Source organism: Mauremys mutica, chromosome 13, assembly GCF_020497125.1.
Source record: "Mauremys mutica isolate MM-2020 ecotype Southern chromosome 13, ASM2049712v1, whole genome shotgun sequence".
Lineage (NCBI taxonomy): Eukaryota > Metazoa > Chordata > Testudines > Geoemydidae > Mauremys > Mauremys mutica.
This window is the reverse complement of record NC_059084.1, coordinates 44,184,043-44,210,968: the sequence shown is the minus strand read 5'-3', so window position 1 is coordinate 44,210,968 and position 26,926 is coordinate 44,184,043. Positions and strand designations below refer to the sequence as shown.

At 50.4% G+C, this 26,926-nt stretch overlaps 2 protein-coding genes and 1 pseudogene across 2 annotated transcripts; 1 reads left to right on the top strand and 2 right to left on the bottom strand.

The window, feature by feature from the left end:
- The first annotated feature begins 4,340 nt into the window (after positions 1-4,340).
- Positions 4,341-10,737, top strand: LOC123348092 (duodenase-1-like). The gene is made up of 5 exons (XM_044985417.1): positions 4,341-4,430; positions 5,571-5,715; positions 7,047-7,182; positions 7,523-7,777; positions 10,392-10,737. The coding sequence occupies exons 1-5, from the start codon at positions 4,358-4,360 to the stop codon at positions 10,536-10,538; spliced, it is 756 nt and encodes a 251-aa protein (XP_044841352.1). The 5' UTR covers positions 4,341-4,357; the 3' UTR covers positions 10,539-10,737.
- A 6,580-nt stretch (positions 10,738-17,317) lies between these two features.
- On the bottom strand, positions 17,318-21,195 carry LOC123348089 (granzyme H-like). Its single transcript, XM_044985412.1, has 5 exons — positions 21,132-21,195; positions 19,770-19,917; positions 19,080-19,215; positions 18,374-18,649; positions 17,318-17,977 (listed from the first exon to the last, which is right to left on the bottom strand). Exons 1-5 carry the CDS (start codon positions 21,193-21,195, stop codon positions 17,828-17,830), a joined length of 774 nt encoding a protein of 257 aa, XP_044841347.1. The 3' UTR covers positions 17,318-17,827.
- A 2,305-nt stretch (positions 21,196-23,500) lies between these two features.
- Positions 23,501-25,644, bottom strand: LOC123347161 (annotated as a pseudogene).
- Between the last annotated feature and the right edge of the window lie 1,282 nt (positions 25,645-26,926).

The following is a 26,926-nucleotide window of genomic DNA, read 5'->3' as shown; positions in this document are numbered from 1 at the left end:
TCTGATGCTATTTTGAGTTGGTGGGTCCTGGTCTGTGCGGAGCTTGCTTCTGATGTTGAGCGTGGAAAGTTGTATGTGCTCACTGGTGGAACAACATTTTCCACCTTGTACTTAGCTGTCACACCCCGAGAATCTTTCCCAGACCTGAAGAAGAGCTTTGTGTAGGCTTGAAAGCTTGTGTCTCTCATCAACACAAGTTGGTCCAATAAAAGATATCACCTCATGGACCTTGTCTCCTTTTGATCAGATTACAACTTTGGTTGATAACGGTAACAGTGTTGATGTTATACACTTATAATTCTGGAAGGCATTTGACTTGGTACCACAGATGTTGATTAAAAAACTAGAACAATATAAGATGACCATGGCGCACATGACATGGATTAAAACCTGGCTAAATGAGAGGTCTCAAAATGTACCTGTAAATGGGCAATCAACATCAAATGGGTGTTTCTTGTGAGCTCAGGGATCTGTTTTTGTCATATGCAATTTACCATTTTTATCAATGCCCTTGAAGAAAACATAAAATCATCATTGATCATGTTTGCAGATGACTCAAAAATTGGGGGAGTGGTAAATAATGCAGAGGACAGGACAGAGTGATCTGGATTGTTTGATAACTGGGTGCAAGCAAACAATACACATTTTAACATACCCAAATGTCAATGTATACATCTAGGAACAAAGACTGGGGCACTCTAGCCTGGGAAGCAGGGACTCTATGAAAGATTTGGGGGGCAAGGTGGATAGTGGAGTGGGTCGGGGACTTTTGGGAAGAAATGGATTGGGGATGGGGTGAGAGTGGGTCAGGGTTGGGGTCAGGGGTCGGGGGGGTCGAGCACCCACTGGGAAGAGGGGAAGTCGGCACCTATGCTGGAATTTGGGTATAATTTTTTCACAGGGGGGGTCATTAACTATTGGAACAACTAGCCAAAGGTCAAGGTGCATTCTTCTTCACTGACCATTTTTATATCAAGACTGGATGATTTTTTTCTAAATAATCTTCTCTAGGAATTATTTTAGGGAAGTTCTCTGATTTGTGTTATACATGAGGTCGGACTAGATGATCACTGGTAGTACCTTCCTGCCTTAGAATCAATGAATTTAGATGGATGGAAGGATGGATTGATAGACGTCTATGCGGATGGATGGAAGTTTATGGGGATGGATGAATGTACAGATGACTGGGATGCATGGATGGATGGATGGATAGGAGGGGATCAGTGCATGGATGGATGTACAGGTGGCTTGGATGGATGCATGGATGGATGGATGAGTGGGCAGAGATGGATGGGTGGATGGAGGGATGGTCTTTTCAACCATAAGAATTACACTTGCAACATTGATGCACCCTCCTTATTAAGCCCAACGTAACCTGAAATAATTACCCAGAATTAAATCAACATCAACAAACAAATTTTACTAAACAAATAAGATCTGAACAATCAAAACTCAAAAGAAAGAAAGAAAGAAAGAAAGAAAGAAAGAAAGAAAGAAAGAAAGAAAGAAAGAAAGAAAGAAAGAAAAAGAAAGAAAGAAAGAAAGAAAGAAAGAAATGTAGGACTGGATGGGACCTTGATACATCATTTGGTCCAGTCCCCTGCAATGAGGCAGGTCTAAGTATTATCTAGACTATCCCTGGCAGGTGTTTGTGGAACCTGCTCTTAAAAATCTCCAAAGGCAGCAATTCCACAACATCCCTGGGCAATTTGTTCTAGTGCTTAACCACCCTGACAGTCAGGAATTCTTTCCTAATGTCCAACCTAAAATTCCCTTGTTGCAATTTAAGCCCATTGCTTCTTGTCCTTTCTTCAGCGGTTAAGGAAAACAATTTATCACCCTCTTATTCATAACGATCATTTAGGCATTTGAAGACTGTTACCATGTCCTCTTCAACCTTCTCTTTTCCAGACTAAACAAACCCAGTTTTTTCAATCTTTCCTCAGAGGTCATGTGTTCTAGTCCTTTAATCAATTTTGTTGCTCTCCTCTGGACTTTCTCCAGTTTCTCCATATCATTCCCGAAGTGCCGGGCCCTCAGACGGACACAACATTCCAGTTGAGCCTAATCCGCGCTGAGTACAGCTGAAGAATTACTTCTCGTATCTTGCTTACAACACTCCTGTTAATACAGCCCAGAATGACGTTCGCTTGTTTTGCAACAGGATTACATTGTTGACTCTTATTTAGTTTTTGATACACTATGACCCCAGATCCTTTTCTGCAGTGCTCCTTCCCAGGCAGTCATTTCCCATTTTGTTTGTGTGCAACTGATTGTTCCTTCCTAAATAAAGAGATTTGCATTTGTCCTTATTGATTTGTGTCCTGTTTATTTCAGACCATCTCTCCAGTTGGTTAAGATCAGTTTGAATTCTAATCCTGTCCTTCAAACCACTCTCAACCCCTCCCAGCTTGGTATCCTCCGCATACAATATGACTGTAGTTTCTATGCCATTATCTAATCATTTATGAAGTTATGGACTAGAACCTGACCCAGGACATATCCCTGCAGGACCGGTCTCATTATACCCTTCCTGCTTGGCTGTGAACCACTGATAATGACTTTCTGGGAATGGTTTTCCAAGCAGTTGACTACCCACCTTATAGTAGGTTCATCTAGGTTACATTTCCCTAGTTTGTTTATGAGACGGTCTTGTGAGACAGTATCAAAAGTTTTACTAAAGTCAAAATAAACCACATCTACTGCTTCCCCCATCCACTAGGCTTGTTACCCTGTCAAAAGAGACTAGGTTGGTTAGACATGATTTTTTCTTGACAAATCCATGTTAACTCTTAGTTATCACCTTCCTTTCTTTTAGGTGCTTACAATGTGAGTGTTGGAATATTTGCTCCATTCTCTTTCCAGGTACCAAAATATAGATGACTGGTCTATAATTCCCTGGGTTGCTCTTATTCCCCTTTTTATAGACAGGTGCTGTCTTTGCCTTTTCCAGTCCTCTGGGATCCCTCAGATTGTCCATGAGTTCTTTAATGGCTCAGAGATATAGATAGATGGTGGCGGGGGAGAGAGAGACAGACTCTGGACTTGCACTGCTGCTAAGTTCCCTATTGGCCTTTGGGGGCTGAGCATAATTTAAGACCTGGCCCCATAGTTTCTCTCAGATGCAGAGGTTGCTGAAGGATTTTAATCCTGTCTTCAGCATCCCCGGCTGCCCCACAGACCCAAACCCAAGAGAACCAAGATCTTTCCTAAAGCAGTTTCTCTCCATCCCAGCTGGTGCAGAATTCCCCAGCCAAATATTATTTTGACCCGACTAGGGCCATGATGATCAGGACCAGGGAGGAGTGTTTGGGAATTGGGATCGTGAACCAGTTCTGGGAAGTGCATTTTTAAAGGGATGGTGACAAACTGAAGATGGGGCAGGACGGGGCCAGGCGGGGCGGCTCTAGGGTTTTTGCTGTCCCAAAAGCAAAAAAAAAAAGAAAGAAAGAAAAAGGGCCGGAGTGCTGCCCCAAGCGCTGTAATGCTGCCCCTTGAGAAGTGCCACCCCAAGCACATGCTTGGAGCGCTGGTCCCTAGAACCGGCCCTGGGGCCAGGCCAATGGTGCGAGGGCTGGAGAAAGCACCTGGCAGTGAGAGACTGAAAGAGCTCAGCTCACTTTCTTTGGTTTCTCCGCAAGTTCCTGAGGAGGTGCTTGTGCTTGGGGCACAAGGACCTTCAAAGGGAGATGAAACCGAGTACCAGGAATCTCTTCAACTGAGCAGGGAAAGGCAGAGCAAGAGCCTATAACAATAGCTGAAGCCCAACCAAATCAAACAGGAAAGGAAACCCCAGTGTAGGACAAGGAGGGAGATTCACCAGGGAACCAGCTCCCTCGGGTAGGGGGGTTTCTCTGTCTCTGGCTGGTGTCAGACCCAACCTGTCTGCCTTGCTGGAAGAGGCGTTCACTGGACACCAATGACGGGGCTCAGTCCGGGGGAGCTGGGCGAGGTTCTCCAGCCTGGTCCCTCGGGAGGGCAGATGGGAGGGTGGAATGGACACTGTTGGCCTGAACATATGTGGATCTAAGATCCAGGGGCCGAACAGACAAGAGGGGAGTTTGCCATCTGCAGTTGGAAGGCATCAGTGCTGGCCACGATCCCAGCCAAGAGCAGGGACGGAACCAGAGCAGGAAGGAAACTCCCCCAATGCAGAAGGGGATGTGGCTCAATATTTCCTTTCAGGGACTCTCCACTCCTGACACATCACTGCTGGGGAATTTTTTTCATAGCTGGGTACGTGACCCTGCACTTCCCAGCTCACCTCTACCCAGGGGTCCCTCCCCGCCACCCGCTCTATATAAACCTCGGGGCTGAGACAGATCCACCAGTCCCAGCCCCTGGATTTGAACCAAGGATGCTGCTGCTGCTCTCCACAGCCTTTCTCCCGTTCGCCGCGGCCTTTTTCCTGCCCACGACGCTTCATGCTGGTGAGTGGAGTTGAGAAACTGGTTGATGTCCCAGCCCTGGGGGGGCTCACGGTCAGAGTGGAGCTGAGCGAGTCGCTGAGTTTTTGGGTCCGAAAATCCGGGCAAAAGTGGGGTTCCTCCCAAAATATTTTTTTCTTCTTGAACGAAAACCCAAGATATTATTTCAAAGCAAATATTTTTCAATTTTTTCCATTTCCTTTGGGGTGCTTCCTTTGACCTCAAACAAATGTTTCTTTTTCTTTTTGGTTTCATTTTGGGGCCTGTTCAGGTGTTTTTCATCCTTATTTTCTTTAATTAGCTGAGTTTTGAATCAAAATGCAATTGTGAAACAAAACGTTGATCCAGAACCAATTTTGTTTTCTTTTTGATTTGCTGCCAGGTGCTTCCTTCAATCCCCCATAAAAATGTTGGGGGTGTTCTCTAATTTGATTTCAGCTCACTTTAAAGGGTTTTTTCCCCACTGTTTTAATCATTTATTTAAAAAAAAATCATGCCATTTCTAAACAAAACAACATTTCAAACCAAAAAAGTGAGATGCCTAGAATGAAAATTGCCTACTTTTTTCCCGAAAAGAAATCCTTTTTTTGCAGCCAAAATAATCCTCAGAATTTGGTTCTTTTGATGCCCCAAAGTTGCATTTTTTGGCAAATTAACCAATTGCTTAAAAACTTTTCCCTGTCTCTAGTGGTGAGATGTGGGAGATCAGGACCCGAGGGCAGCACAGGCCACGCCAGGGGCAGGGGGATAGAATTAACCATCAGGCTCAGGTGGGTATCAGGAGATGGGACATGGGGCCGAGTGGTGAGAGGGAATCCCTGGCCTTGTTCAGAGACTGATGATGGCCAGGCGGTGGCCCCACAGACGGACAAATTGATGGGCATGTATGGGATAAGGGATGGATGGATGGATGGATGGACAGGTCCACGTGGGAATAGGTAGATGTACAGCGGGTACATGTATGGGTAGGGACCAGGCTGGTTGGGGTGAGGGGATAATCCAGGGGGAGGCTGGGCTGGGGGGGGCCCAGGGGCTGCCCCAGGTGGGCTAGGGGATGGGCTGAGGGATTAGGGTCTGGCTTGCATTGGGCTCTTGGTCTCACTCTCCAGACTCCCTTTTGAACCCCTCCCTGTCTCTCTCCAGACTGGGTCATCGAGGGCCAGGAAGCCCTGCTCAGCTCCAGACCCTACATGGCCTATGTGCAAATTGGGTCAACAGAAAGCTGCGGCGGGTTCCTGATCCGGGAGGACGTGGTGGTGACGGCGGCTCATTGTAACTGCAACCTGTGGTAAGAAACGTGCCCTCCCCCACCCCTGAGCCAGCAGATCTCTGCCCGGAGCCTGGATTGGGGCTGGTGCCCCTGGAGGGGGAAAGGCTCCCTGAGCCAGCCAGTCCCCGACCCTGGGGCTGGATCAGAGCTGGAAATATATTGGCCCAAAGATTAGAAGTGTCTACGGGATGTGAAAATTACAAATTTGCCTGCGTGCCTGTTAGATTTTAAAGCCTAAACCCCGCAAACTAGATACAATCTTGCCATGAACTCTCACCACTTTTTCTCATGTCCTGCTAACCTTGGAGGAGGGAAGGGGCTGTCCAAAGGTGCTGAGCCAAACATCTGGGCACCGTTCTGGGCTTCAGCGTCTTTTGTGATGAACTCAGCAACCTCTCATATCCCACATACTGACCTCTGTCTCCAGGGTCATTTCCAGGGACAGATCTGGGCTTTCTGCTACTTTTGTCCATAACCAGTAGATGGCGACGGTGCATAAAGAATTCTTTGATCCTTTTCTTATTTGTATGTTTCATTCATTCCAGCGACCTTATTTCTGTGTTGGCCCTGCCTAGGCATCTGGATTCCCCCTTTTTCTTTTACTATTTCAAAGTTACAACCAGGTTAGGGCCTTACACGTTTCCAGGTGTGTTTTCCTTCTTCTGCAATGTAGTTCTAAGATTCATAGATTGCAAGGTCATTGTGATCATCTCGCATGACTTCCTGTATAACACAGATGACAGACCATCTGCCAAATAATTCTGATCTACAGCAAATCTTTAAAAGAAAAATCCAGTCTTGATTAAAAGTGGCCAATGATGAAGAATCCACCATGACCTTTGGAAATTGTTCCACTGGTTAGTTACAGTCCCTGTTAAAAAATCATACCATGAAACAATCATTGAAAAAAAAAACCCCAAACCCAGAATCCTTTATAGTGCCTGTGAACTTGAAATCAAATGACCTTGAGTTTCTTAGTATAGGATAGGTTTTCCAATTGTTTGATCACTCTCGTGGCTGTTCTATGACCTCTCCCCAATTTATCAATGTCTTTCTTGAACTATGGACACCAGAACTGGACAATGGGTCACTCTGAATAGCAGAGTAGTGCGTAGGTCAGCCTTTTGGGGTCTCTTTAGCCAACCAGAATGGAGAAGGAGGAAGTCCATCCTTATGTAGGTGCATAAGATGGTCTCTGTGTTACTCAGTCGCACAACTTTAGGTAGAAAACTGCACAGAGCAGGAGCAGGGCTGGTGTCCCTTCCCGAGGGCCTGTGACGGACCCAGCCTACCATACAATGGGCACTAACCCACCCACCCCCCCCATGTTCTCCCCCTGACTTTTCCAGCAACATCTTTGTCTACCTGGGAGTCCAAGACTTCACGGAGCCGGGACAGAACTGGCAAATGATCCGGGCCCGCCGCTGGGTCCAGCACCCTGACTTCAACAATGAGAACTTTGACAATGACATCATGCTGCTGAAGGTAACACCCCACTGACCTCATTCTGCTAGGGTGCCACCCACATCCCATCACCCCGCCCCCAGTGACCTCACACTGCTACAGGCACTGCCCCCATCCCATCACCTGTCCCCAGTGACCTCACACTGCCAGGGCACTGCCCCATCCAATCATCTCACCCCCAGTGATCTCACACTGCTGCACACTGCTGCAGGCACTGCCCTTATCCTGCCACCTGGCCCCCAGTGACCTCACACTCGCTCCCTGGACACACATCCATCCTCCACCCAGGTTGGTGTTGCCCCACAGCAGCTCCGATTCCTGTGCTGATCCTGGTCCATTCTCTCTCTCTCATCCATGGCAGCTGTGGCACAGCGCAGAGCTGACCGAGTGGGTGGTGCCCATCCCCCTGCCAGAGGCCAATCACCACGTCAGCCCAGGCACCGAGTGCAGCGTGGCCGGGTGGGGTCAGACCGGAGTGAACAGCACCACCGACAGGCTGCAGGAGGCAGAGCAGGAGGTGGTGTCGGACAGCCTGTGCAGAGAGCAGTACCATCATTACGACCCCACCACCATGCTGTGCGCTGGCAGCCCCCATGTCAAGAAATCACCGTTCCATGTAAATATCCCCCCACCCGCTTGGAGCCACTGGGGGGGTACAGAAAGCTGCTCAAGGGAAAGGAACTGGTGGAAACCAGTATGGCCATGCCCCTCCCATGCTCCACTGCCCCAAGAAGGGAGCCCATGGTGCAACATGGGAGAAGCAGCCCAGCCAGGGAGATCAGCACCTAGGACATCTCCAGAGAGGTATCTCCACTGTTAGTGCCCTTGTGCAAGGCGCTGGTGGAAACAGGATGAAATTTAACATGGGCTCATGCATGTAAGGACAAGAAACAAGAAAATTGCTGCTCTGAGTTGGGGGCTCATGAGCTTGAAGCAGCTGAGGGGGACGGGGAGGGTGTGTCAGTTAATTGCAGCATGACTATGGGCAGCCAGTGGGTGATGGCCAGGAGAAAGGTTAATACAATCCTGGGATGGTGCAGCTGAGGTGTCTCCAGTAGAGAGGGAGGTTTTAATGCCAGAGGAGAAGGCTCTGGGGAGAGCTCAGCTGGAATCCGGTGCAGAGTTCTGGGCAGCCCTGGCCCAGAAAGAAGGATTCTGGCTGGACCAGGTGCCGAGAAGAGCTGGTGGGATGATCAGGGGAATGGAGAGACGGTTTGACAAGAGGGGAGCAAAATACCTGGGCTAGCTAAGCCTAGAACACAGGCTGAGCGGGATCTGATTGCTCTGCAAATACACCGGGATGGGGGGAACACAAAGGAGCAAGATGTCCATTGAAGCTAAAGGATAAATCAGGGGTGAGGATCAATGGAGGCTGGAGATGAGAAGAAAGTTTCTAACCCTCAGAAGGAGAAGGTTCTGGAACAACCTCCAACAGGATCAGTTTGAGGGAACAGCCTAACCAGGATGCCAATGGAGCTTGATAAGTTTATGGATGGGATGATAAAATGGGGCTGCCTGGGATAGCGAGGCCTTGACTCCATGACCCAGTAGGTCCCTTCCTGTCCTGTGTTCCCATAAGGGCAGGAGGCACCTGAAATACAACTCCCATGATGCACCATAACTAGAAATTGTTGGGCTTCGATGTTTTAGCAAAATGTTCCAGGAACAGTGTAGATGAAAAAGGGGAACACCCGCCCCCCTGCATCACCAAATGTTCTGAGCCTTTCTACTCTTCACCATCAATGGAGGATCTACTAGTGAAGTCAACCCTGAGGCTACCCAACAGACAGGATCCTGGGTGAAATCCTGGCCCCATAGATGTGGATGGGAGCTTTGATGTTGACATCTATGGGGCCAGGAAGGAACTGGAGCTGAGGGAGAGTCAGTGTTTCTGTACGGGAATTGGCAACATTTCAATCTTTGTTTTCGAAGAAAAGTTGAGATGTGAACATTTTTGGCAGAATGTAAATTCCAAAAACAGGGGTTGACTCAGAAATGTTGAAATGTTTCATTGCAGCATTTTTAATCAAAATGAAACATGCTGAAATGTGAACACATTTAAACATTTCCTTCTGTGTGAACAAACTGGAGAGAGTCTTGAGGAGAGAAACAAGAACAAATAAATGATCAGAGGTTTAGAACAGCTGACCTAGGAGGAAAGGCTGAAAGAATTGAGCATATTGAGGCTAGAGAAGATGAGGCTGGAGAGGGGACATGATAACCATTTTCAAATATATTAAGGGCTGCTATCAAGAGGACAGATAGCAAATGTTCTCCATGTCCACTGAAGGTGGGACAAGAAGTAATGGGCTTAATCTGCAGCAAGGGAGATTCATGTTGGATATAAGGAAAAACTTTCTAACTCTGAGGGTCCTTAAACTCTGGAACAGGTTAACTAAGGAGGTTAAGGAATCCCTGTCATTGGAGGTTTTTAAGACCAGGTTGGACAAACACCTGTCAGGGATGCTCTAGGTTTATTTGGTCTGACTTCCAAGCGGAGGGTTAGACTAGATGGCATCTCGAGGTTCCTTCCAGCCCAACATTTCTATGAATCTAGGATTTGGGTTGTTGAGTTCACTCAAAATACTTCATTTCAAGCCAGTTCAACATTAAGCTGCAGTTCCTAATCAGCACATTGCCTTCTGGGAGCCTAGTTCAGGCCTCTATTTTCCCTTAAGTAGCTCCTGCATGGCCTACATCTCCCACAATGCACTGATTCATGTGATTCCCATGATGTCCCAAAGAGAGCAGTCAGAAGCAAATCTGAATTGCATTATGGGAGATGAAGTCCTCCACGGAGCCAAGCCCTTAGGAGGGAATGAAGACCTGAACTACAACGCCCATAAGCCATTGCATGAATAGTTAAAAAGCAGTTTAAGATTTTGTTGTACTGATCACTAACTATGGAATATTCTGATATGGGTGGAACTGGCTTGAAATGAAATATTTAATTTCAATTTTCCTGATACAAAAATGGAAAATTCTCAGGGAAATAAAAAAAAATTATGGAAAATTTCAGTGTTGTGGAAACTGCCTTTTCCACAGGTACATCATTCTGCCCAGCTCTAGATTTCTCTCTCTGCCGGCCCATTTCTAGGCCAGTTGTGTTTGGGGACCAGGTCTGGGCCTTCAGCTGCAGAGAGCACCTGTCCCACATGCAATCTGAGATCTCCGCAGGACAGGCCGGGCTGGGTAATGTCAGTCACTGATCTTCTTCTTCTTATTGGCAGGGAGATTCTGGCGGGCCCCTGGTGTGCGATGGGGTGGTCCAGGGCGTCGTCTCCAATGGAAATCAGGATGGGCGCCCCCCCAGCATATACACGAGAATCTCCAAATTCATTCCCTGGATCAATGAAACTCTGCAGAAACTGAGTTAAAGGAGACGCTTCCTTTTAAAGGGTGAATTTAGCCATACTGGGTTCCGTGCCTGTGTGTAACTCCTGAGATGGTTTATATTAGACGGATTTTTTTTTCACTGTTAAAGAAATGCTACGAATGGCTCATCCTGAAATCCTTTTGTGGCTACAAATGCCCCTTGGATGTACGAAATTTTGTTCTATTTTATTGTCACCCCAAGCGGCTAGTCAGTGTCTGGGGCTCTGTGGGTGCTCTGGTTGGAAGTGGAAATTCACAATAGGGCCTAGAATTTACTTGATGAAATCTGATTTATTTACAAGTCCTGTTTCCCTGAACACAATCAGAATCAAACAGCAGCAGACAGCTCCTCTGTTCACTGTCCCAAGCCTGCCTCTCCAGAAAGACTCTGTTCCCAAAAAGCTACTTCTCTTCCCTGTTTTTCAGGGCCACATTCCTGTGCTTCCAGGTTATGTGTACCTGGATTTTTTAATCTCCGTCTGTCTCCCTTCTGTCCCCAGGTCTCTCTGTATTATATCTGTCCCATCCACATGCCCCATTACCCAGAAAAGTATTCAGTGACAACTTTTCCTCCTGATTCATTAGAATTTGTACGTGTGCACAGGGTTTTACATCACCCTAGGGGATTCTGGAGTAAGGGTAGGATTTTCACGGTTGAATTCTATACACTCTCTACAAACGCTGGTCATTTTTATATCCATTGTAGTTTTCAAGGGTTTTCTACCATCAAAATTCCTAGCTACAGTGTGTCATTGGTGTCTTAAAAACTTTCTTTCATCCTACCAGAGAGCAGGAACAGGGCCTTGCGGGTTTGGTGGCCAGCCTATCACCACGAAGTGTGGCTAGCCGAATTAAACAGCACGTGGCAATAGGACACTGAAATGGTTGTGTGAAAAAATGAAATTTTGAATGTTTTGTTTTGTGCATTTTGAGCCGGACCCAACTTTTATTTATTTTCAGTATTTTATTTTATTTTATTTTTCCTTCTCCCACCCCGCAAATATTTAATTATTTATTATGATTGTGATACTGAATGAAGGTTGGAAAAACCCAAAAGAAGAGAACCGGGAAAGCATCGCTGAGATACATTGGGACGAAAGAAAGACTTGTGTCTTTCCAACTCTTTGGAAGATATTGAAAATGGACACTTGTTTGAATGACCAATGGCCCTTGAGGGGGAAAAATCCATTTGTAAAAAAATAAAAAAAATTGTCTTGTTTGAACAATTTGCTGCATGTTTTCCAGTACTGGCCTCTAGATTGGACGTTGTGTGTGTGAATGATCCAGGGTTGGGGAGGATAATGGGGTGGTGGGCAGGATACAGGGAAGCTGGGTTGAGCCATAAAGAAAATTAGAGCTAAATAAGACCATGTAGGCCTGGAACCTCAGAGGGGTTTGGATGCCTAACACCCATTGAAATCACCGGGAGCCTGAATACCTGTGTGGATCTGGGCCTCAGCTCTTCCCGTGAGCAAATCTCAAAGCGTTTTACAAAGGGAGTTGGGATCATTAGCCCCAGATGGGGAAACTGAGGCATGGAGTGGGGCCATGACTTCTCCAAGGTCACCCAGCAGCAGAGCTGGGAACAGAACCCAGCCATCCTGAAGCAGAGGCCTGTGGGCTTGCTACTAGGCCACACAGCTTCCCCACAGCTCACAAGCAGCTCAGTCAGGCACTCCCAGAGCCTGCGGCCCTGCAGCTCCTCCATCGCAGAGCCTGTTAATTTCACTTCCTGTCGTGTATCCTCTGGACTCAGTAGAGAGGTGATACAAACATCTCCAGCACTGAGTTCCCTCCTGACCCTTGTCATGTGGGGCAGGGAAGGTCTCTGGTTGCACGAGATGGGGCTGTAGCAACTAGAGGGCTGTAATTACACCCAGACCCACCATGACACCCAAATCCGGTAGCTGTGGGGCAGATACAGACCCAGTCGATCTGTGTATCTCCACCTTCCCCTCCATCTGGCTCTCTCTGTCTGGTAACAGGGGCAGTGCTGGCCAGCGCTCCCCAGGGCCAGGTGATGTCGTGTTGCTGATCCCTGTCTGGCTAAAGGCCAGATTTGTCTGAGCCAGAGGCATGAGAGAGATTCCCAGAGCTGCCATCAGATGCCCTGGGTCCCTCCACCCCGACCTGCTGCAATAACATTCCTTCAATAAACTCATCCATTCCAAGTCCAGAAGGGATCACGGTGCTCCTCCCATCTGACCAGGGCCGGCTCCAGACCCCAGCGCGCCAAGCGCGCGCTTGGGGCGGCATTTTGCCGGCAGGGCGGCAGGCGGCTCCAGCAGACCTTCCGCAGTCATGCCTGCAGGAGGTCCGCGGCAGCCGCGGGACCAGCAGACCTCCCGCAGGCACGACTGCGGAGGGTTCGCTGGTCCCGTGGCTCGGGTGGACCTCCCGCAGGCATGACTGCGGAAGGTCTGCCGGAGCCGCCTGCCGCCCTCCCAGCGCACCCGCCGCAGGCGCGTCTGCAAGAGGTCCCCCGGAGCCGCGGGACCGGCAGCGCGCCCCCTGCATGCTTGGGGCGGCCAAATTCCTAGAGCCGCCCCTGCATCTGACCCCTGCGTAGCCCCGGCCCTGGGACGTCCCTGAGCTAATCCCGGCTTGAACTAGAGCAGAGCTGTTAGAGAAACGTCTCAGCTTCAGTCACATTGTCAGGATTGGAGAATTCAGCCCAGCCTTTGGCAGCAGCATCTCCGAACCTGATCCAGACCCAGCCAACAAAGAGATTTGAATGGCCATTTCCCAGGCAAACTCATTCAGATCCCCGAGGCTGGAAGCTCCGGCCCATGTGGTATGGGAGGGCAGAGGAGATGGTCTGGTGCTTCCCGCTGGCCGTCACCTCTCCGGCTCTAGGAACAGCTCAGGATTGTCATGATAGAAACCTTCCCACCTTCACAGAGTTTCCTTCTCTGTGTAAGCAGAGTGAGGATGAGCTCTACCCTGACATCTGGTGGTGAGCTGTGGCAAGTGTGGAAAAGAACTTCAGGGGTTGATCTGGTGTGCATAGGCACACCCACCCTGCTTGGCATAGCCCACGGCAGTCCAAAATGGTCACTTTGACAGCTGTGGGATCCCCAGTTTCTCCGTTATTGGGGCAGGAGGAATAAAGTGTTGTTACCCTGATTATGTGAATGAAGGACTATGAAACTGGTTTATGACAGAGGGTCTCATCTTCAACAAAGTAGCACTCACTAGACAAGGGATATAGGTTCCAAACCCACTGAATTGACAGAGAGTGGGCCAGGTATTTGTATCCAGAGGTGTGGGTCTTGCCTGAGAGCTTGAAACACCAATTACACTGCCACTTCTTTCCACTATGAAATAGCACAGTTAATTTTGATTCTATTAAGGATCTAGTTACAGGCTGCTGTGCTGAATTCATTTTGTGCCAATGGTGCACCAGCACTGAGGCTCCCCTTTTATGAGAAGAAATCACTAAAGAGTTAAGATCCCTGAGTGCTGTGTTAACCAGTGGGGGATCCTGAAGATATATTGCTCAGCAGCTGGCAGAGCAGTTTGTGGGATGGCGAGTGGAGCTGAGCAACTTTTGAGCTGGTTGGAGTGGCCTGTGAGATGGCAAGGGGAGTGCAGGGGAGCTGAGCTGAGCAGTTTGCAGGCTGGTTGGCGTGGCCTGTGGGACGGAGAGCGGAGCAGTTTGTGGGACAGCAAGAGCAGCTGACGGGACGGCTGGTGGAGTGGAGCAGCTCGTGGTGAAGGCTGCAGCAGAACCCCATGGAGAGGCGGGGCAGTCGGCCTTGAACCATGTAAGGTGCCCCTTAACACTCTGTGTGCCCCTTTGTCCCCTCCATCCAGATTGGGGGGGGGGGCGTGTAGAGCTCTGCAGATAAACTTTTGAACTCTGGGGCTGCACTGACCAGGGACAGAGACTTTTGCATTGTTGGACTTTTGGGGGGATTTTGGGATGCTGGACTCAAGGGACTCTTGGGGTGTTGGACTTTGGGATTTTGGGGTGATCTTTTGGGTGGCTGGACTTAAGACCCTGAGGGGAAAAGGACACTGACAAACTAGTTTGGGGATGGGTCTTTTGCTCATGCTTTGTGTTATGACTCCTGTGCCCCTCCCCCTCTCCTTTTGTCCACTTGATCCTTCCAGAATAGGTTATAAGCATTGATTTTGACCCTCCAGTCATGGGAATCATCTCACCAGGTTCCAGTCATATGAACTAGACCAAACTGATGCTCATAGATGAACAGTTCCAATTCCTCATGTTTGTTCGAAAGGGTCGTAGTGCTGAGGTACGGGCAAGTCAAGAATTTTTTCTCGTTGCGTCTTTGGGTTCCTTGATTAATTTTGTTCTCGATTTTGTGCTGGGAGCTCATTTCTTCCCTCTTTTACCCTCCCCTTTGACTATTAGTTTAACCCCCTCTTAACTCCTTTAGCCAGATTGTGCCCAGAGAGTTTGGTTTCCCTTCTGTGGAGGTGGAGGCCATTAAAACTCTGCAGCCCCATAGACCAGGTCAATGACATCATAAAATCTTCACTGATAAAGTTTGCAGATGACACAAAAATTGAGGGAGTGGTAAATAATGAAGAGGCCAGGTCACTGATATAGAGACAGCTTGGATCTGTGGTAAACTGGGCACAAGCAAATAATGTGTTTAAATACGGCTAAACGGAAATGTATATGGTGACGCTGCACCCCATATTCTTCACAGAGATATTATTATATGATTATGACATAGGTATGATGTGTTTTATGCAAGATAAGTCATGTGAGGTGTCCATGGAAAAGTTATGATTTGCTGAATGTGATTATCCTATGTGTATGCATGTATCATTTTTGTATCTGAAGTCATGAATATTGACTATGTATCTATATCTCACACGTAGTTACACCTGGGTAATGCCCACGAGGCAAAAGGCTCTCAGTCTAGATGGCTGGCTGGGAAGGGCCCCTTCAGGTTAATGAGCCATTAGGAAGAAACAATAGGCCTAAGAAGAAATGTATCTCCCACCTGGGGAGCCTTCCTGAAGATGCAAGTAGGATGTTGAAAAATTGGAGAAGGATCAGAGGAGAGCCGCAAGAATAGTTCAAGGTTTAGAAAACTTGCCTTAGAGTGAGACACTCAGGGAGCTCATTCTGAAGCTTAACAAAGAGAAGGTTACCTGGTTCCTTGATGACAGGCTCTAAATATCTAGAGACAATAGTTAACAATGGGCTCTTCAGTCTAGCAGAGGAAGGTCTAACGTGATCCAATGGCTGGAGGTTGAAGCTTGAAAAATTCAGACTGTAAATAATGTGCAAACGTTTAAGAGTGAAAGTAATTAACCATTGGAACAATTTCCCAAGAGTCCGACACAGCTGATTTTTGAATTAAGATTGGGTGTTTTTCTACGGGACCTGCTCTAGGAATTCTTTTGGGGCAGGCCCATGGCCGGTGTAAGCTGAGCCGGCTCCAGGCACCAGCATTCCAAGCTGGTGCTTGGGGCGGCATTCTGCAAGGGGCGGTAGTCCCCCTTGTTTTGCCCCCAAGTAGCGCGCCGAATTGCCGCTGCGGGTGCGGGGGGGGCAGTCTGTGTGCCCTTAGGGCGGCAGGCACGTTTCCGTGGCAGTGGCAATTCGGCGGCAGCGTCTATGTTTAGCTGTCCGGGGCGGCTTCAGCTAAACATAGAAGCTGCCGCCGAATTGCCGCCACTGCAGAAACGCGCCTGCCGCCCTAAGGGCACACAGACTGCGCCCCCCCACCCCAAGGCGGCAATTCGGCGCGCTGCTTGGGGCGGCGAAAACTGTAGAGCCGGCCCTGAGTGTAAGACAGGAGCTCAGGCTAGAAGATCACAATGGTCACTTCTGGCCTTGGAAGTCATGAATTCTTCTCAACTGCCCCCCACCCTGAGTGTGGGTGTGAGCTGGGAGGAGGGAGGTGGGTCAGAGAGACCAGATTCCCCCCATCTGTGACAGCATCATTTCCTGCAGACCCCTTGAAAAGTTGCGGGGAATAATGTGTCTGATTCTCAGTGCCGCTGAGCTAGTCAATCCTCCTGCCCAGGGCAGACAGGGGCCAGCATCCCCAAAAGGGAAAGATCCCATGTCCCATTCTCTGCTCCCCTGAGCCAGACAGTGCCCACACCTCCTAGAGAAGAAAGAGATGAAAACTGATTCTGACATACCATGGGGGGGGCACCATGGAGATATTGATAGACAGAAGGTTATGTGTATGGGGATAGGTGTGTGGAGAGACACTGATTAGACAGATAGATAGATAGATAGATAGATAGATAGATCAGTGGGTGGGGGTGGGGATAGATGGATGGATGGAAGGGGATTGCCTAGAGAGATAGATTGGGATAGGATCGATTGATGGATGGGGATAGGAAGAGGCAGATCAATTTCTTGTCACTAGAACTATTTAAAACTGTCCCATTTTTGTCCCAGAAGTTGAACCTCTGGAACCTGGACAGCCGATTGCTCAGGCTGCTTTTCTCCTTGTAGTTCCCTTTCTGTCCCAGCAGGCAGGGACTCCTCCAGCCCTGAGGGGGTTAATTCCCGCCTGGCACCCGCCAGATCCTCATTCTGCATGAAATCACTGAACCCAGGTGTCCTGGGTCCTAGCCTAGTGCATTAACCACAAGCCCAGCCTTCCCCTGTAGGGGCCAATTCCCTCCTGGCTGTGGCAGATGCAGCAGCTACTCTGGATTTCACGACTCGGGTTTATGTGGCAGTACCCGAATCACTCTTTTTTGTTACTTCATTTTATTCATTGCTGGCTACAAAGCAGGAAGTGAAATGCAGCAGGCCACTCAGTTGGGCAGGGGAATTGGGAAGGGGAGAATCAGCGCTAATGTTTGATCTGCGATCAGTTCAACGTAGCCGTCTCTGTGTTGCCTTCCCACTGTCATTGCTGGCACCGGGAACAGGTGTGTCTGGAACAGCAGGTGGCCACACAGGGGGAACAAACCCATGGGAAAGGCCCAGTGAGGACAGGTCAGGCTTCAGTTTCAACAGGAGTTAACAGGTCGAGGTAACGACGAGGATCTCCCATGAACCGTCACTTGACCGGCTGACACGGAGGAGAGCTACCAACCACTGAGTCCACGGTTCAACTCGAGTCTGTTACCTGGGAGGAAATAACCCAGCTGTTTCCCCAGCAAAGATGTAGTCTAAGGGTTGGGATTTCCAAGGAAGCTGACGGGAGCTGGCCTCAAACCTGGCTTCTAACTCCCCTAGGCTCCCTACCTTGACGCTCATGCAAAGCAGGCCCTATGTCTGGGCCTCTCCAAAGGACAGAAGTGGTGCAGCTCTGGCCCATGCAGTGATTCCCGGCTCTGCTCAGGGCTCCAGCGTCCTCATCATCTCCTCTATCCAGGGGATGAAGGTGGAGACTCTGGTGTACACTCCAGGGGAGGTGCTCTTTTGGGATCCCCTGGAAACAATGCCCTGGGCTGTTCGACCACACATCAGGGGGCCTCCAGAGTCGCCCTGCAAAATTAAACAAGTCACAGTTGGAGAACAGCTCAGTGAGTCGTTTCCTGCTGATGTGCAGCTCACTGATACCCCCTGGTGAAGCTGGACCCAGTGTCACCCCAATGTCCACCCAGCTCTCCTGGAACCCCACAGCCCAGCTGGTCTAAACACCCCACCCACTCCCCTGTCCAGCTGCTCTCTGCCTTGCCCTGAGACAAGACCATAGAATCTCAGGGTTGGAAGGGACCTCAGGAGGTCATCTAGACCAGTTCTTTTCACATTCATTTGTACAGCACCAAGCACAGTGGAGCCTGATCCCCTATTGGCTTCTCGTAGGCCCAACTGCAACCCCAAAAGCCTCATTCATAATAACGATTTATCAAGGGAGCTTGAAGCCAGAATGAGATTCACCATAAAAGAGGCTTTGCCCTTCTTCGGATCGCCCACACACATCATGGTGGAAGCATCATAGTCATAGTAGGTCAAATCGGGATTTTTCAGACACAGGTCATCCTCCAGCACCTTCAAATTCGCCTCCTGGAGTGTAGTGGCTGGGGCCGATTTACTCTGTCTGCTGGTGCGGCCCCAGCCAGCAACGCTGCATTTGGTCCCTGGCTTCACTCTCTTGTTGGTGCGTGGCAGGGGGATGGTTTTCACCCATTTATTCAGCTTCACTGTCTCTGCCAGCTGAGCGACAAGAATGATGAACATCAATGTGAGGGTCACACTCATGGGCACCCATCCACACCCTGTTCCCAGCAAAACCCCTTGACCATGTGGTCACTGGGAAAAGGGTGATGGGCTGAGGTGATGCCTGCAGCAGTGTGAGGTCACTGAGGGCAAGTGATGGGATGTGGGCGGTACCTGCAGCAGTGTGAGGTCACTGGGGGCGGGGCGATGGGATGGGGGCGGTGCCTGCAGCAGTGTGAGGTCACTGGAAGAGGGGCAATGGGATGGGGGCGGTACCTGCAGCAGTGTGAGGTCACTGGGGGCGGGGTGATGGGATGGGGGCGGTACCTGTAGCAGTGTGAGGTCACTGGGGGCAGGGTGATGGGATGCGCAGGGCCTGCAGCAGTGTGAGGTCACTGGAGGAGGGGCGATGGGATGGGGCTGGTACCTGCAGCAGCATGATGTCATTGTTAGTGGTCTCATTGTCATATTGTGGGTGGAGGATCTGGTGGCACACGGGGATCTCTTGTTGGCTCCGTTCCTGTTCACTAATGTTATGGGGTCCCAGCTTGACAGTGATCTCGCTGTAAAAGCCAAGTACAACCCATGGGGCATCAATTGCAGGAGCGTATGTGAGGTGAGGGGTGGGCACCTGTCGGTCTGATTCACGAACAGTGATATGGATGGGGCAGGGCACCCTGGGGCTGTCCCCCTGAGCTGCTTCACTTTCCCCTTGTTCTTCAGGAACATGGGTCTCATCTCCCCTGCACCCTGGAGAACAATCCCTGCGTAGATCCATACGGGGCTATGCCCCACTCCCCCCAGCCCAGAGCCCTGCAGAGCTGTCCTGGGGCTGTGAGCCCCTCCCTGTCCCATCTGGGCAATGGGCCAGAACCCAGCTGGTGTCAGTGGCCGTAGCTCCATTGATTTACCCATCGTTCAATCTGGACCATGGTTTGCAGAGGCCCCTAGGGACACACTGACGCCCCTGAGCAGATCAGACCCCTGGACTCTGCTCTCCCACCCTCTCCTACTCACTGCTCCTTCCCTGCAACTTAGGATGGCACCAGAGCTCCCGGCTCCAACATCACCCACTAACCCCGACCTGCCCCGACATCCCCAGCACAGAGGCGCTTACTCTCCATTGCAGTGAGCGGCCATCAGCACGAAGTTCTTCGACACCAGGAACCCTCCACATGTTTTTATATACTGTCCGTCTTGTATTTGCAGATAGGCCATGTAGGGTGTGGAGTGGGGCTTGGCTTCCCGACCCCCAATGATCTCACCTGGGGAGAGACCAGGTTCATAGAAAGAGCCACATCATCTCCCTGGGCCGGTCTGGGACCGAGCTCCCCATCCCAAAGCGGAGTCTCCACAACATCATCCCACCCCTGTGATGCTCTCCCTGGGGGATCCCTGTGCCTGGAACCCTGCCCCCTGCTCAGCTCTCCCCCACACTGGACACCCCATGGGGCTTGAGGGTAAATCTACAGCTCTGATGTCTCTGGATGGACAATCAGTGCCAAATGCACCGGGAGCGGGTCAGTAATTGCCCTGCCTTGAGCTAACGGCTTTGGGGGCCAACCTCACCCCGGCTTATGCCTCACCACTGGGTGAGGAATGGGACACAGGGTCTGTTGCTCGGTGCTGAGCTGCTCGGTGCTGTTGTCGCTTTTTTTGCCCTTCCCCAGCTCTTCCTTACGTGGGCGGTGGATGACACTGATCGATATCAGTACTGGGATCCATGCCCGGATCCCCCCTGACATTCTGTACCCCTGTGTTAAACCCATTACAGGATGGAGATAAACTCTGCACAAAGCATGCCTTGGGAGGGCTCTCTCGCCACATGTTTCTGCAATCTTACTAGTTTAGTTACTTTCAATCAGGATCCTTCCTCCATGCTGCTTCCTTTGTACTTCCGGTGTTGTGTGCACCGTGGATAGAGAGAAAGAGAGAGGTCGTGTGGGAGGGGAGGGGTCTGCTCCCCTTCTTATAGGTCTTTCTTCTTCAAGAATCATCTCCAGCTGGGATTGAGAAGACAGAAAGTCTGCACAGACAGTAACACTGAGCTGTTTCTTTGTCAAGATGTAAATTTTTCACCCACATCTTTCCTGACCAAGAATGGCCACTTAACCAGGTGATAGTCCATTTGATTACATTGACACTTGGCTGAGGTATTGGCTACCTGTTTGTCTCTGGGGAACTGGTTTGTGGTTTCCCCCCAGACTTGAAACATGTCTGAGTAACTCCATGCAATAAAATTGTATAACTTTACATGCCACACATATTTTACCAGAACAATAATGATCAGCAAATTATGAGTTTTCAGATGATAACTCACAAGGCACACTTTGTGTAAAATTTATCATAGTCCTGTAAAAGTAGTGAATATATGGGTACAGATTGTCAGAGACGCCTAGATACCACCCACTGACCCCAATCCCTGAGACCTCCCCATTCACCCCAATGTCCCAGGAGCCCTAATCCCAGCTGTACTTACCAGCCCAAGCCCCGGGGCATAGGAGAAAGGCCATGGGGAGCAGGAGCAAGCTCTGGGCCTGCATGTTTGGAGTCAGTGCAGGGACGGTAAATCTGCCTCAGGCCTACAGGCTTTATAGACTCAGCTTGGAGGGGATTGTGGAGCGGGGAGGCAGGAAACCTCAGGGTCGCCCAAACACTCATCTAAATGCAGGGCTCAGGCATCTCAATTTCCAACCACAGCCAACTACATGGGCTGGGGGGAAGGACAGGCCATGCGTCAGCTGGGGATTCTGCACAGCTGGCTGGATCCTGCATGGCTGCGACCCTGCACAGCTGGGTGGATGATGCACCGCTGGATGGAGAAGACACCGCTGGGTACTTCTGGGATTCAAACTCACCTGGCTCCCTGCCCGTGTCTCTGTGATAGGGGCTATGGGTGGCAGCGACTGATCTCAAGTGGCTGATAGGAATGTGGCCCTTTGATCTTTCTCATATTGGCCCAGCTGTGAGCAGGGTGGGTCTGGGCAGACCAGCCATTGGCCCTGATCACAGCACCCACAGTGGGAGGGTTTCTGACAAGCCCTCCACCCTTCGGGGAGTCTGTGACCACATGAAGGGGATGTGGCAGCATCTGTGCTGCCGTACAGCTGGGAGCTATGACTGTGCAGCATCAGATAGGAAATCACACAGCAGAGCCAGCATAAAAGCTCACTGGCAGAGCTCAGTTGGGAACCAGCCGCCGGAGAGACCAGATGTTCGTGACCGAGCTCCCTCTGGGGAGACAGCAGAAGGCCGCGTCTGGCCTGAGGTCGCACCGGGCCAGCCGAGCCTACCACTCACTCATTACCCTGAGGACTGTCCGAGCCTACCCTGCTCCAGCTACCCCGAGGACTGGCCGAGCCTGCCTTTTGTCAGCTACCCTGAGGAGGAGCCGAACCTGCCATCCTCTACTTACCCGGAGGAACCGATGGTGTTTGAGACCGCTGGTGACGCTACGACGACTCAGGTACCCTACGAGGGGGAGTGTGGAAGTAGCCCGGGGGCAGCTGACCCCAGTCTGGCTGCAGCACTGCCTGAACCTATGTCAGGTTCCTTGAGCACCTGCACAGGGCTAATAGATGGCTGCGCTGCTTGCAGGAAACTTGGGGACTCCTGGTTCCCAGCTCTCTGTGACCCCGTTGGTGCCAACAAGTAAAGTGTTCACTGTCCTTCACAAGCCACTCCAGTCTCAGACCAGACAAAATCACTACAGCTCAGATACCACTTCCCTGGGCTTTACTGCATGAGAGGCCGGTACCTTGTCAAACCTCATGCTCTCTGCAAGCCGTGCGTATGGATGGCTAGCGTCCTTATCCTGACTGACACCTACAGCTAATGGTCTTGGGGTGACCCTCCAGGGAATCTCATGGCTTGGGAATGGCTCATTCATGCAGGAGTGAGGTGGCAGCCCTCACTCCCACCCCCCAGCTAACCAGTGGTGGACTGCACGGTGTGACACTGGCAGACCCAGGCAGCTGGCAGTAACTGAGACCTAACAAACTCATAGCTGGAGACCAGACTGTTCACCTGTGTGTTAGTTTCACCCAAAATAGGGACGAGAAAGTATTTAGTGTTCAGACTCTATGAAATGCTCAGAAGTACCTCGCTGCATCAATCTCACATGCAGTGTCTGTGTTCCAGGCACATGATGGCATATATCACATTGGTAGATGTGCGGTGAATGAGCCCATGATGGTGGGGCTGGTGTGGTTGAGTCCTATGATGGTGTCGCTAGAGTAGATATGGGGACAGAAAAGGCAACGGGGTTTGTTACAGGGATTGGTTCCTGGGTTAGTGTTTCTGTGGTGTGTAGTTGCTGGTGAGTATTTGCTTCAGGCTGGTGGGCTGTCTGTTAGTGAGGATTGGGGTAGAGTTGGTACAGTTGTGTTGTCCATAGCTTGAGTTATGATAGGATTGATAGGGTTGTGTTTGGGAATGTAGGGGTTGAGTCTGGGGAAGGGTTGTGTTAAGAGGGATTTGAGTTTGGGGTAGAGTTGGTAGGGTTGTTTTGGTCGGGGTTTGTTTGAGGTGGGTTTGGGGCAGGGGTTGAGACTGAGGTAGAGTTGGATTGGGTTGTGTTGGGTGGGCTTTGAGATGAAGGAACCTCAATAACCAGGTGTAATAAAGGATTTTGCTCAAGCTAGTAAGAGCTGTGCTGAGCTGGTCTCACCATCGCCTCATCCTCTGGGCCGATCTGATGTCTGCATCAACACCCCGTCTCCTGAGTGGGGCTAGGTTGGTAGGGGATCACTGCACACTTAGATACTTAGCCCTGGAAAATATCTCCCTATTTCCTCCCAGCAGTGGCCTCCTGGAACCAAGGAGCCTCCAGGTCAGCAGGATACTTACCTAGTAAGGTAATTTCTCAAAGCCGGGCTTCCCCACACACAGCATCCCTGAGGGGTTGTATCCAGGATACAGCTCGCACATGTCGTTATTAATGACCTCCAGGCCCACCTCATGGACCATGTCAGTTCTTCAGTTCCAGCCAGTCCGACCCCACCCGGCCACCCTGCAGGTGGATCCCAGCCTCAGCCCGGTCTTGGTCTTTGGCAGGGGGGATGAGCCACACCCAGTTATTCCGCACTGCGCTGTGTGCCATAGACAGGAGTGTCTAGTGCATAGTGCGAGGTCACGGGGGTGGAGTGATGGGATGGGGGTGGTACATTCAGCAGCATTATATCATTGTTAAGGGTCTTTTTGTCATATTGCAGGTGGGAGACCCGGCGGAGCATGGGGATTTTCTGTTGGCTCCGTTCTGGTTTACTAATGTTTGTGCTCCCAGAGTGACAGTGATCTCGCTGAAAAAGCAAAAAATTATACGTGGGGCATCAGGGGCAGGAGCGTATGTGAGGTGGGGGATGGGAACATGTGGGTCTCACACATGGACAGTGACTTAGGGCAGCCTGGGCCTCTTAGGCCAAGATCTTGGACCCAGCTGCTGGCCTGGAAAATGTATCTACCACTGTACACACTGCCAGCTGCGATCCGGCCCAGGGCTGGGGACTGGCTAGCTCGGGAGGGTGGGGGCTGGGAAATAGGAAAGGGGCCTTTCCCCTCTAGGGGGTGCCAGCTGCAGCACAAACAGCTGCCCAGAGACGTTGGCCTCCCAGACTATGACAACGCCAGCCACTTTTGTTGTTCCCTGAGCTCCTTCACTCCCTGTTCTCCTCCAAGCCCCAAGGTCCCAGCTCCCCTGCATCCCGGTGACCCCCGTTCCCAGCTAGATCCACACAGGGTGTCATAAAACAGTTAGTTAAGGGTTAAGGTCTCTTTTACCTGTAAAGGGTTAACAAGCAGTAACCTGATGAACATCTGACCAGAGGACCAATCAAGGGACAAGATAATTTCAAATCTCTGGGGAGGGAAGGCTTTGTCTGTGTCCTTTGTTTGGATTGCCGTTCTCTCTTTGGATTTAAGAGAGGCCAGACATATTCTTCAAGTTCTCCAAGGTTTCCTGAAGTATTTTCTTCTATTCAGTATAGTGAGTATTAGAAGGCGGTTTAGTCTTATAATTGATTTCTACATTTGCAATTGTGTGTGCTGAAGAAATATCTTTATTTCTGTTTGCTGTTACTTTGATTATTCTGAGAAAGGAGGGGGGGAAAACCTCTCCAAGTTTATAAGTTAGACCCTGTATTTTTGCATCCTGGTAATACAGAGATAGTGTACTTTTTTTTCTTTCTTTAATAAAATCTTTTCTTTTTAGAACTTGATTGATTTCTTCCCTTGTTTGGATTTTCAGGGGAAGGGGAGGGGGGAAACGTGAATCCCTCTTTGTTTTGATTCAAGGAGTTTGAATCTGTGATGATCTCTCCCAAGGGCTAGGGGAGGGGGGAAGAAGGTGGGAGGGGAATAGATTATTTCCCTTTGTGTTGAGATTCAAGGAGTTTGGATCTGTGTTCCCCAGGGAACATTGGGGGAACAGGGAGTGTGCCAGACACTAAAAACTTGGCTGGTGGCAGCGTTTACCAGATTTAAACTAGGATTTAGTTTAGAGGAGTCCGTGCAGGTCCCCATCTTGTGAACGCTAAAGTTCAAAGTGGGGAATAAACCTATGACACAGGGGTATATACCCAGCTCCCCAGAGCCCTTCAGAGCTGTCCTAGGGTTGTGAGCCCCTCCCTGCCCCAATCTGGGCAGTGGCCCAGACAAGCTGGGGTCAACGGCCATAGCTCCATTGACTTACCCAGTGCTGGATCTGGACCATAGTTTGCAGAGGCCCCTACAGATACGCTGATGCCCCCTGAGCAGATCCCCTGGGCTTTGCTCTCCCAGCCGATCGCACTAACAGCTCCTTCCCTGCAACCTATGACAGCGCCAGAGCTCCTGGCTCCCCCGTCACCCGCTAACCCTGGACTGCCCCAACATCCCCAGCATGGAGGCGCTTACTGTCCCCTGCCGTGAGCAGCCATCAGCACCAAGTTTGGCTTCACCAGGAACCGTCCGCATTTCTTTGTACCCTTTCCATGTTGTATTTCCAGATAGGCCATATAGCATCTGCAATGGACCTTGCCCTCCCGGCCCCTCTTGATCTCACATGCAGGGGAGACCAGGTTTTACAAAGAGCCCCATCGTCTCCCTAGGCCGGGTTGGGACTGAGCTCCCCATCCCGAAGGGGAGTCCCCACAACCTCAACCCACCCCTGTGATGCTCTCCTTGGAGGATCCCTGTGCCTGGAACCCTGCCCCCTCCTCAGCTCTGACCCAGACTGGACACCCCAGGGGACTGGAGGATAAATCTAAAGCTCTGACCTCCCTGGCTGGAAAATCGATGCCAAACGCACTGGGAGTTGGTCAGTAATCGCACTGCTTTCACTTAATGGCTTTGGGGTTGAGGTCACCCCAAATTAAGCCAGGCAGCCTCCAGACAGGCACTGACAGGTCCCTTGTGGACACTTCTCCTTTTCCATCAGCCAACGGTGACCAGCCAGGGCTGTGCCAAGACCGATCCATGAAATGTTTGTTCCAATGGGAAATTGTGGTTTTTACGAATGGCATTTGTTCTCAGAAAGCCTCTTCTCGAACCTGCCTGAATTATTGTGGGGAACCTGATTCTTTCCCTCCAGTTGTGGGTAATATAGAGGTGAACATTTTCAGGTTTTGGTCACTGTAAAAGAAACACTTTTGGCATTTTTCTCAAGGAAAAAAAAACATTTTGTGATCAGCTGTGAAGAAGTCTTCACCCAGGTGGGTGGGTGTATTGGAAAATCCCAACTTTAACAAGTTGTACTTAGACCAAGATAAGGGCCCCACATTGTGAGGGGCACTGCACTTACCCACAAATCTGCCCCTAACAGCATCCAGACCTAGGCAGAATCATGCTTCACATTGTACTGATGGGGAAACTGAAGCCCAGGGAGATTCTTTGTAAATCTGCCTAAGGGATTTGGATGCTCAACAGCGATTCCATGGAAGTCTCTGCCCACAGAGATCCTGGGCAGAGCTGGGAACTGGTCCCAGATTTCTTGGGTCTTAGCCTTGTGCCTTAGCTGGCCTTAGCTGGCCTCCCTGTCTGGGGCACAGACTGGCAGAAGGGACCCAAAGGAGCCTATGGGGGCTGGGTCACCCAATCCCTTGGGCTGGTCTGAGAGCCCCCACTGCATTCAGAATTAGATTTGCACTTTGGGCACCCCTAGGAGCAAGGATTGGGAAGCCCCACACACGCTGCTGCGGGCGGTGGAGGTTCCCCCACCACCCTTAACTTTTAGCCACAGACTCCCCCACCGCCCAGCGCTCCTCGCACAGCCCCACCACGACTTCCCAGTCCCTCCCA

What these genes read in the sequence shown, in the direction of transcription:
- LOC123348089 (XM_044985412.1), bottom strand. Translation starts at nt 21,195, where the DNA reads ATGCAGGCCCAGAGCTTGCTCCTGCTCCCCATGGCCTTTCTCCTATGC. An exon ending in ATGCCCCGGGGCTTGGGCTG is followed by an intron (nt 19,918 to 21,131) that starts GTAAGTACAGCT and finishes GTCTCTCCCCAG; the next exon opens with GTGAGATCATTGGGGGTCGG. An exon ending in GCCGCTCACTGCAATGGAGA is followed by an intron (nt 19,216 to 19,769) that starts GTAAGCGCCTCT and finishes TGGCTTTTACAG; the next exon opens with CGAGATCACTGTCAAGCTGG.
- LOC123348092 (XM_044985417.1), top strand. Translation starts at nt 4,358, where the DNA reads ATGCTGCTGCTGCTCTCCACAGCCTTTCTCCCGTTCGCCGCGGCCTTT. An exon ending in GCCCACGACGCTTCATGCTG is followed by an intron (nt 4,431 to 5,570) that starts GTGAGTGGAGTT and finishes GTCTCTCTCCAG; the next exon opens with ACTGGGTCATCGAGGGCCAG. An exon ending in TCAAGAAATCACCGTTCCAT is followed by an intron (nt 7,778 to 10,391) that starts GTAAATATCCCC and finishes TCTTATTGGCAG; the next exon opens with GGAGATTCTGGCGGGCCCCT.